The sequence below is a fragment of the Helianthus annuus genome, chromosome 5, assembly GCF_002127325.2.
Source record: "Helianthus annuus cultivar XRQ/B chromosome 5, HanXRQr2.0-SUNRISE, whole genome shotgun sequence".
Classification (NCBI taxonomy): Eukaryota; Viridiplantae; Streptophyta; class Magnoliopsida; order Asterales; family Asteraceae; genus Helianthus; species Helianthus annuus.
In genome coordinates this window covers 18,428,286-18,439,664 of record NC_035437.2, presented here as the reverse complement: position 1 = coordinate 18,439,664, position 11,379 = coordinate 18,428,286, and the positions used below count along the sequence as shown (strand labels likewise).

The 11,379-nt window shown below is 36.3% G+C and overlaps 1 protein-coding gene across 1 annotated transcript; it reads right to left on the bottom strand.

Moving 5' to 3' along the window:
- Positions 1-2,407: 2,407 nt before the first annotated feature.
- LOC110942757 (protein FAR1-RELATED SEQUENCE 5-like) lies at positions 2,408-11,114 on the bottom strand. Its single transcript, XM_022184521.1, has 6 exons — positions 10,953-11,114; positions 5,274-5,334; positions 4,287-5,115; positions 3,924-4,182; positions 3,265-3,831; positions 2,408-3,139 (listed from the first exon to the last, which is right to left on the bottom strand). The coding sequence occupies exons 1-6, from the start codon at positions 11,112-11,114 to the stop codon at positions 2,408-2,410; spliced, it is 2,610 nt and encodes an 869-aa protein (XP_022040213.1).
- Positions 11,115-11,379: the final 265 nt, after the last annotated feature.

The following is an 11,379-nucleotide window of genomic DNA, read 5'->3' as shown; positions in this document are numbered from 1 at the left end:
GTAACGGAGCCTGTTCAGCGTCAGAGATCGCCAAGGCCGAAACGAACAATCAAGCTTCCGGCGGCACTGCGGTCACCGTACGTCGAGCGGCCTATTATGTTGAGAACCGTTCGTGATAAGGCTGAAGAAACACTTGCTCGATGTATATTTTCTGCAGTAGGAAACGTATGGTAAGAATCCAAATTGAACCTTAAAAAACGTATTTATGTGGTGTATTATACGTTATAAGTTTTGAACATATATTGAATTATACATTCGTGTCGATGGTGTTTCGGTTTGTAGGGATATTTTGTTCAGCGACAACGGTAACGTGTCGGTTATGAGGGGGCCTTTTGAATCGATGATGCCTGGTGTAACTGTGCACGTGAATGTCATCAGTGCCTGGGCCGCATTGTTGAACCATGAAGAAAAAAAGAGGAGGATGGGGACAGCCCCAAGATTATTCTGCAACGCAGGAATGCTGGTAAGTTTAATTTCTGCAGATTATTAAGTGAAAACAGACCGTATCACGTGATCATAGTTAATAACACCATGTATTAACTTAACACCATGTTTATGTAAATAACACAATTGTTTATTTGTGTATTACTTAAAAAACACCATTATGTGATTGTGAATTCTTAACTTAACACCATAATTTCTTTTTTTGTTTACCTGAAAAACACCACAGCTGGAAAAAGATTTCGCGTTGTCTGAAGATGGACGATTAGCAGAATTTACGAACAACATGAATGCTGTGCTGGATTCAACAAAACCAAAAGTATTTAAAGGCAACTTTGAGATGGTGTTTATACCTATGTTGACCGGGCGACATTACTATCTGCTGTTTTTCAACTTGAGAACAAGAGATGTCTTTATTATTGACAACATAGAAGGTGCTGCAGGATTAGAAAGATACCAAGGAAATGTGGAGAAGATGGTATGTTTGTGAATGTTTATATTTATACAGCTGCCGTAACAAAAAAAATTATTTGTTAACATCAATAATTTGTAACTGCAGATAAGTACATTTTGTCGGTATCTAAGACCGATGCATCCAAAAATCGCTGCACAGCGAAGGAATACACAACCAGTTCGACTAGAGTTGCCATGGCAAACACTTTACAATGGCATCGACTGTGGTATTTTCCTTATGCGGCATATGGAAACTTACAATGGTAATCGCGTTTATATTTCTGTTTATTAAAAAATAATTAAAATAAATGTACACGAAATATGAAAAATTCTGATGGTTTGGTATTGAATAGGAACACACGTTGGACATTGGATGTGTGGTTTATCGAATGAGAGGGACGTTACTGGCTTGGTTTTGCCTGATCAAGCATGCGAAATCGAGGATCTGCGTAAGAAGTACCTCTCAAAAATGCTCCTAAGCGACGTGAATACGGAACGGGGACAAGTGGAACAAGAAGTATAAGAATATGCACTTTTGGACGAGGATGATAGGTTGAGAATGGAAGACAATGCAATCAATCGGATTGCTGAAAGGTTGGGAGCTGAAGTGTAGGTGGACAGCAGAGCAAGTTAAACTTTTTGTTAAAAGACAAACATTTTGGGAAATATAGATTTTATGATGTGTTAGCGTTTTGGCAAAGTTGTGATTATGGTGTAGTTTGACTATGTAAAGTATGATTACAATCGTAAGCTGTTTGTGTTTTACACACCTTTTTATTCTGGTGTTTTAATGAATTAATATTGCGATTTCCGGCACAAAAAAGAAAGCGTATTGGCCAGATAGTTTTTTACAAAGTAAATGATGATCATGTTAATTATGTAAAAAAAACATACCAACTCCTTTGCAACCTGCACAATTAAGACACGATAGTCAAGTAAATAACACAATAACGCTACACATACATAAATAAACAACCTGAACATATGAACACCAATAATAACACCCTGAACAACTAATAACACCACAGTTTAACAAATTAAAAAAAATAATTTCTATATAGACAAATAACACCATTAACAATAAATAACACCCTGAACTACAAATAACACTACTGGTTAGCAATGAAATATCTCAGATAGGACAAATAACACTACTCAACTTGAATTAACAAATAACACCATTAACAAAAAAATAACTCCATGAAAAACACATAAAACCACTGGTTTACAATAAATATCTGAGGGAGGACAAATAACACTATTCAAATTGCAACATACATAATAAAACACACTGAACAAAAAATAACAACATTGGTTAACAAAAAACAAACATATTTAACAGAAACAATATATAAACCTTGTCACTGGTAATATTAAAATTCGAACAAAAGCAAACAAAATAAATCCATGAGTGTATGCGAATCCGAAAAACGATAAAAAACCTAGCAATGTACGAAACAAGAAGGAAGTATGTTAAAAATAACGAAACTTTTAGACATCTCTAAATAACTTACTACTCCTCTTCCCCATCCTCCTCGTCTAATTCATCCTCATCTTGTTCATCCATATCTTCTTCAACTTCCTCCCATTCATCTTCCTCCTCGTCAACTTCATCAGCTTCTTCACCGTCATCCTCGGCCATAGCTTGTTCTTTAGTCCGGGTAGGGTTTTTGCAAGTACGTCTGTTATGACCGTATCTAAAACAGTTTTGACATTGACGGCTCTTTTTACCCAACTGACTTAATGCAATTTCACGTTTGGACTTCATCCGTTTAGGCTTACCCATACCTTTGAATCTTGTTCCAATGGGAACACGAACGGTTGCTTCTGATGGTTTTGTGTTACCAGTAATTTCGGCAAACCTTTCACGACGGCTCTTAGGTGGAGCATTGACGACAGACTCATCCGTAGTTTTGAAATAATTAACAACATGGTCCCTGAACGAGCATAGCGCATCAAAGTTGGTGATAAGCTGATTAATAAACGACTCTGTAGAATATGTGATCTCACGTACAACACGGTTAACTTCATTATAATGATCCTCAGTCTCATTGATACCTAGAATAGCACCAGGGGCACTATTTGGAACAGCCTCCCGAGTCCAACGTCGTAATATATAGCGTTGTGGAAACTCCCTAATGTCAAGCATCCTTAGCACACAAAAGATGTGTGAGCACAACAACCCAAACTGTTCAAATCTTTTGCATGTACAATACACAATCATGTCGTCCTCCCGCATCATAACCTATAAAACACCATTAGAAATTATAAAGTTTTCGTAAATAACACTACAAAACACCATATGCAACTGGAAATCACCAAGATCTGTACAATTTTCAAGAATAACACTACAAAACATCATGTGTATACCTCGAAGAAAGTAGTGCATGGTTGTTCCCAGTCCTTCACACAAAAGTTAACGAAGTCACCCATGTTTTCCCACTTTCCGATAGCACATCTGTGTATACCGTTTTGTATCTCCAACTGCTGGTCAAAAAATATAGTGCGTGTGTATATCGTGGACGCTTGATCCTCCAAAACAAAGTCTTCAGCCCATATTTTAGCGTTTGTATTTCTGGTGTCATGGTCATTCTTCCTGTGCTCATGTCTCTGAGCTTCAATAGCAGAATCAAAATGCCCGAGAAATTCGACAAGTGTGCAACCCGGGTTACAAAACTGTCCAAAGAAATGGTTCTCGCTCTCTGAACGAGAAGTGGTACGCATAAGCCCGGACATGACCTCCTCACGATAATAAGCTGGTATCCAAGTATGCCTGATTTGGTAAAGTGACTGCAGCCACTCATGATCAACGAAGTTAAAATCGTTCAATATGGTAGCCCACTCACTTTCAAACTTAACTGGTAGAATTGAATCGGTCCACACAATGGCACACAGCCTCTTTTTGAAATCTGTATTATTGCAGATTGTAGCACCAACCTAAAACACCATTGAATAACATATAACACCATAATCACCAAAAAGTATTTAAAAAGTAGTATGAAAGGTTAAAAGGACGAACAACTAAATACCTTAGCAGAAAGCTTGTCCATGATATGCCACATGCATAGCCTATGTCTACTCTCGGGCCATGTATCTTCGATAGCCTTCTTCATGGCTGGGTCTTGGTCGGTGACAATCACCGGAGGGGCACGACCAAATGCTTGACGAAACACATTTAGCAACCAACTGTAAGTTTCAGCAGTTTCGTTTCCTATTATAGCGGCACCAAGAGTAACGTTGCGATTGTGATTGTCGATGCCGGTAAATGGAACAAACATCATGTTGTACCTAAAAAACAAATATGGAATAAAAACACCATAAAAATGAATTACACATACTTAAGAAAAATAAGCTGTAAAACCCAAAATAAATATAATAATTACCAAACTTACTTGTTACGACGATATGTGGCATCAAATGAAACAACATCACCAAACACAGAAAAATTCCTTTTGGCATCTTCATCTGCCCAAAACAAACCCCTTAAAACTCCATTCTCGTCTGTTATATACTCCATTGAAAAGTTAGGCATGTACTCTTTCTTCCTCAAAAGCCGTTTAATCATCATATCAGCATCAAACTCCGATATATACCTGTTCAGGTCTCGCTTGAAATTTTTAAAATCGTTTTTGGTTGCCCCAACCTTGTCAAACCCACCATACAATGTCCTCATGATATTAAACGCTTTCACAGGGCCAATGTTCAAGGCACTCAACGCGTTAACAGCTTGCTCTTGCATGTAGTTCATACCTCGGTTAGAGGGGAGTAGATGCCTATCTTCCTCAGCAACAAAAAAATGATTATGTGCCTCATTGAAAGAAGATACCTCGTATAGATTCGAAGGCATTAACTTTATACACATACGTGCTTTGCACCCAGTCCTTATAGAAGGAACACGTCGAACAAATTTCCTCTTTGACCCATTATTTGAGGTGTCAATCTTTTTAGATGTATCGATCGCCTTAAAAGGTTTAGTCCCCTCCTTTGAGCAAACAAACCATTTAGATTTTATAACACCATGATGTGTGTATTGAGAAGACTTCCTGGCAGTGAAGCCTGAAGCCATTGCATACTTCTGATAAAAGAGGAATGCGTTGTTCACTGTGTCAAAGGTCATCTTATCCCTCGGCTTAAGCGATTCATCTACCTCCGGTAAATAAGTCTTCTTACCGGAGTTTGGAGACAGTTGTAGTTTCCCAACCGGCTGATAGGTTTGAAATCCTGCGAAAATAAATCTACAGTAAAAAAACAATACAACATAATACGTATGAAATAACACCACAAAAACACTGTTATGAAAAAACACCCTCTACTTATACGAAAAAACACCATGTACGTATAAAAAACACCCTCTACTTATACGAAAAAACACCATGTACGTATAAAAAAACACCCTCTGCTTATATAAAAACACCATGACTCATCATCAACTGAATGATTCTACAGTAAAAAAACAATACAACATAATATCTATAAAATAACACCACAAACAACTGTTATAACAAACCAGCCTCTATTTATATGAAAAAACACCATGTACTTATAAAAACCCTGTAAGGAACATCCAATGGAAAAAAACACCATGACTCATCATCAACCTAAATAAAGAACACATACCAGCTTCAACTTCGATAACATACATAAACACACCATGCACGTATAAAAAACACACCATACAGAGTTATAACTGGTGTTCATGAGAATTCCAATAAAAAAAACAGATGATTTTAATTGAATATTGATTACAATTACATAAATAAGCTGCGAATAAAAGATACATAAATACCTTGATCGTCGTTCTCCATGAAGAAAGAAAGTATGAATCAGATTAACGATTGTATGCGTAATTCAGTCTGTATGCATGATCAAAAATAAGAAATTTGAAAGCGAATTTATAATGATTAAGAGATCGAGATGATTTAAAGATTTAGATGATCTGATAAAATATTCAAAAATCGAATTCCCTTAAAAAACTCAGAAAAATCGGTTACAAAGATTTGATCCTTAATTAGATTTGTTTGTATAATTACTAATATAACCTTGATCTAATAAAATTAATATGGAATGATCTAATGGCTGAGATTCTTTCTCACCTTTCTCACAATTTAGGCCTTTTTTACAGGATCCTTTACCTATATATATATATATATATATATATATATATATATATATAAAGAGTAGAATGTCGCAATGCTCGACGATTTTGATCAATGTGTTTGTATGATTGTTTACATTAAATCTTATTCCATGATATTAGTACCTGATAAATGTTTATAATTCAGATGGATAACGAAGTGAATCAGGAAAACCAGAATAACGATAATAATGGGAACCAAATAGATAACAGGGCTATCCAACACATAGTAGCACAAGGAATCATAGATGTTATGCCATATATCATCAAGACTGTTAAAGAAGCAGAAAATAATAAAACTAATAGTGGAAGTAAACGACGACCTACTGAACCCAATCATAGCGTGAATAATGGACCACTACTTCAATTGCCTATTCCAAAAAGAAGAAGAACCATGTCATTTGGTTGTTCTTACAAAGAATTCTGGTCTTGCAAACCGATATAATTATCTGGCAATGAAGGAGCCATTGCAGCTCTACGTTGGATAGAAAAGACAGAAGCAGTCTTAAAAATAAGCAAATGTGAAGAGGAAGATAAGATTATGTGTAGGATCGTTTTGTGACCCAAACGAGTCGTTCAGAGAGGTTCTGATCTTTCAGGTGCGGAAAACAAGAAATAGACTTAGATACAACAAACAATTCACTTTAAACACTGATTATATTGATTTGACAGCAAATACAATCAGTCCTCACACCGGCAGCACTTCGGTACGGAATTTGAGAATCGTTACAATGATTTCGCTCCTAATGACTATATATACTATCTTTGATTCCGCTCGAAAAGACACAAACCAGTTGGAGCGGAATAGCAATCTTCTGATTCCCCACGAAAGTGCAACTTTCTGATTCCCCACGAAATGACAATTTTCTGATTCCCCACGAAAGTGTCATGTCCATTTCGTGGGAAATCAACATTTCATGCCCTAATCTAAACAATTCTATGCAAGACTCGATACAAGACGAAGACGACAGGTGTATGCACCAACAGACTCCCCCTCAGATGTTGACGAGTCTGACTGTGTCGAGTCTTCGTATCTTCAGTCTTGATAAGTCTCTAGGCTTCACTCTTTCTATCTTCTCTCGCATGTCTTCAGACTCTCCCTTGCGATATGCTGGCATTCCTTAAGTTCATCAGCATCATCAGCTTCAGGATCGTTGTCTGGATTTCACAGGTCCATGATCGTTGCTTGGCTTTCTACAATCAGAGTCCTCAGGTATCGTAACCTGACTCTCTAAAACATAAGCTTGACAGGATCGAATGACCTGGCTCTTCAGAAGATTGTTCCAAGATCGACACCTGGCTCTCTTCCAGCTCAAGATCTATAAACCCAGCTTATACTTAACCTGCATAAACTCTACCTCAAAGTAAGTTTCACATATTTACACATTTCAAATATAGAGACATACACTAACTCAGACTCTCCCTCAAAAACAACCAGAATGATTTTTCTCATATAATTCTGATGAACCACTTGAAGATTTGATTAAAATACAATCAATTAAGAAATTAAGAACAAACTCCCCCTTAAATTTTGCTCGTCATGTTTAGCACTCGGAATTTTGAAAATCAGCTTTTCAATACCAGTTGTCGAAAATCTTTTTGAATTTTCAAAAGTTTATGCTAAAACACACCGAAAATCTTTTTGGATTTCGAAATGTAAAGAGATGCAGTAAAAAAAAATATTTACAAAAAATATTTTTGTGAGTTTGTGTAAGAGGATCATATCAGTTTTTGAGACAAATCATCAACACCGTTAAGCTTGATTTCATTTTAAGTTATAAACAATTTACCTAGATTGTCAGTATATTGGTCCTCTTAAATTTTCACACAAAGTTCAAATGTTTCGAGATACGAAATTAATGTCTTAAGAACTTAAACTTATTCGCGTGTCCCACTGCTTGAATATACTCCCGTATCCAGATCCCAATATTCAGTCTTACAGGTGAGTATACCTAGATGATATCTGTAAGGGGTTAGGTGCGAGGGCCGTGAGAGCTCAGGTCGATACTTCCGTATACGCAGAGAGATGACGGCTTCGACTTTTTGGTGTGTCCCCTTTAGAGGATCTTTTGTTTCAACAGCAATGACTATCAATTTTATTGTTTCATCAATTTGCTGAGGGCTGCGCTTTTTCAAGCATTTGCGGAAAGTATTATGCGGGGACTAGGTCAGAACTTCCATTCAGCAAAAGTCCCGGAATAATACCCCAGATATCACTAAGCATAAAGACCTAGTATCTCAAAAAGAGGGACCTTTCAAACAAGATTTCGGGGGTTACCCATATATCCAAGAAGTTGTTACCCACAAAATAAGCAAGTTTGAATTTTTAGGTTTATATCTCATCACAATCTACTAAATGTGCAAAAACCTACTGGCATATCCACAGTGAGATTGTTTATCACATTTTTACATTCCAATTCTTTAGCATGTTGTGACAGTCTACTGATGTACTATCATTTCCTCTTTTATACAACAAAACTCTTTTTACATTTTATAATGTTTTTGTCTTTTTCAAATTTTCTAATGTTTTTGGATTTTCTGAAATTTTCTACTCCCCCTAAAATGCAAACACATTAAAGAAAATTGAAAACAAACTGTACAGAAAATTTGACAACCAACATCGAATCGCCTCAGATCGCCATTCACTTGGCATAAACAATCAGAACTCCCCCTTTCAACAAACTATTTTCTCATTATGATTTCAAAACACTTAAGTTTGTTTTAATCAAAATGATTTTTCCGGAAAATAAGTTTGTTTTTACCACATGTAGGGATTGGTTCATCATCTTGTTCATTCAACCACTTGTATGATTAATATCAAGTTCAACTTAATGACCTTGAATTATCACTTGTACCACTTGTAACAACACAAACACCTGTACCATGTGTAGAAAACAAACATCTACACACGTCATTTTACCAATCAAAGATGCCGATTCCTGCTTCTCACTTACCAACCTGGAAGCTCCAGCGTAGTCCTTCAACCTGTAATATTTAAACTCATTCAAAATCTTTCAAACAATCTATTCAAAAAAAAAAAAAAACTAGAATGATGCCGATTCCTGATCCATGATTACAAACTTGGGATCTCCGGCGTAGTCAGATGTCCAAGGGAAAAGAATTTCCACCCAAGTCTGACCAACCTTGGGTGTTTTTAGCTCTTTAAGCTCTTGTTCAGTTGGGTTAAAAGTTGCTTTCTTTGTTGCGTAAAAATCTTTAACCCCTTTAACTTTCCCATCAAGCATTTTCCCAAAAATTTTCTTAACATTCCCATTGAATGTTTTCTCGACATCAAACTCGGTTTTCTCAGAATAAAACTGATCTGAGATCTCAACTTTACCAACTTTTTGTTTCACTTGTTCAAACTTCAGTGATGGAAATTCATCATCATTCACTGAATACGCAGATTTTCCTTTCTTTTTCTCAACCTGTGGCTCTTCTGGCTTTGTGGAACCAGTTTCGTCGCCGACTTTCTCATCAACCTTCTTGACAACCCACACTTGGTTGTTATTTGCTTTTATTTTGTAAAAATTCTTTTTCGAAGATTCACCAACCTCATAAGTTGAATTTTCAAAAATTTTGAATTTTTCGATTAGTGGTTCAACATCAACAACTTTCTCTTTTAGTTTCTCAGAAACTCCCTGTTTTGTCTTGGCATTTTTCGGACAGTTCCATGCAATGTGACCAGCTTCATTGCATTTGAAACAGGTTCGAGTCTCTCTTGGACAGTTCCATTCCTTTTCTTCTCAGCAAGAAACTCCTGGTTTGATTGTCTCCAGAAAGGTTTCTTCTGTTCATCCTTGGCACTTCCACCTGAAACAAATGTCATTTTTGATTTAAAATCACGAACATATTTTTCATTTTTGTGATTTTTAGGTGGAATAAAACCTAAACCTGTCTTTTTGTAGCTACCATTATGGTTTAGTTTCTTTTGAAAACCAGAACCAGAATTGTAACCCTTTTTCTTGTTTAAACGTTGTTGAACTCTTGAAGTGTATTTTTTAGGTTTTCCAGTAAGATTTAAATCTTTTATTTCAGAAATATTAATTTCTGTCATTTTGAAAACCTTTTTGATCATGTCAAACCTAACACTTCTTATTGGAAACTTTTTGTCAAAATATAGCTTGTCAGAATCATTCAAAGTATATGCTACTTCGAATGTTTCATCATTCAAGTTTGATTTTTCTAACAGAAACTCTTTGCTATAAACCCATTTAACCGACGATTTAGGACTGTTGAATGACGAATTTGACCCTCCAGACTCAGACTTTGACTCGGACTCCTCATCAGTATCCAACACCTGATCGACTACCTTTTTGATTAACTCAGACTCATGATCAGTGTCAGACGATGTGAAAGTGACGTCAATATTTTCTGGTAATTCATCAGTTATGTCGGTTTTTAGCTTTATATTGACTGCTTTTTCAAGTTGCTCCTCGTTTGGTTTTCTAGGAGAATACCCTTCCCAGATTGGAGGTGGACACTTGTTATAGCTAACAGTCGGTTTCTTATCAGTATCCTTCTTCTTTTGCTTGTCATCTTGGAAAGCTTCGAAACGTGCAACAGTTGGATAAATTCGATCAATGAGATAATCAGAACTAGAATAGCTTTGTAATAAACGTCTAATTCTCTCATTCTCAATTTTCTCTGTTTCCAACTCTTGCTTCCACTTAGCACTCTCTTCAATATAGAAGTTGATAGCTTTTTGCTTTGACATCATCACAGCATTCATCATCGTCAAAGCATCTTCTCTCTCAGAGTTTGTCTTTTGAAGACCAGTTACCATTCTGTTCAAGACATCTTCTTTCACATAATTAAGATTGAACAGTAACTGCTCCTTCATCTTCTCATACTCTGCCAACTTCTCATCTTTGGCTGCACATTCTTTGCAATCTTCAAGACACTTTGAACATGGCTTGACAACCTCTATAATCTTTTCAACTTCAACTGTTTTCACCACTTCTACAACTTTTTCACCTTCAATCACTTTTTCTTCTTCACCCACTTGCTCAGTCTTTTCAGCAGCAATGTTAACTTCTTCAGGTTGAACAGTCTCATCTTTTTCAGCAACAATTTCATTCTTCATTTCTTTTTGTTCTTTTGCAGCTTGTTTCTCCTTCAATTTCTTCAGGCGATCTGCAAAATAAAAATGAAAACTTTCAGGAGAAAGATGGGATTTTGCAATGTTAATATGTTTTTCTTCCTCATCATCACTACTGTCATCAGTTGGTGACTGATCAAACTCTACAGATTTTTCAGAACTGTCATCACTTCGTAAACTTTCATCTGCACTCTGTGAGCTTTCACCAGATGCAACAGACTCTTCCTCCACATTCTTCACAGTCTCACCA

Excerpts from the sequence above, each read along its gene's own strand:
- LOC110942757 (XM_022184521.1), bottom strand. The coding sequence starts at position 11,114 with ATGAAGAATGAAATTGTTGCTGAAAAAGATGAGACTGTTCAACCTGAA. Across the intron at positions 5,116-5,273 it reads CAGAGGGTGTTTTTTTATAC|GATTTCAAACCTATCAGCCG; the intron begins GTACATGGTGTT and ends TTATTTTCGCAG. Across the intron at positions 4,183-4,286 it reads GCCACATATCGTCGTAACAA|GTACAACATGATGTTTGTTC; the intron begins GTAAGTTTGGTA and ends TTTGTTTTTTAG.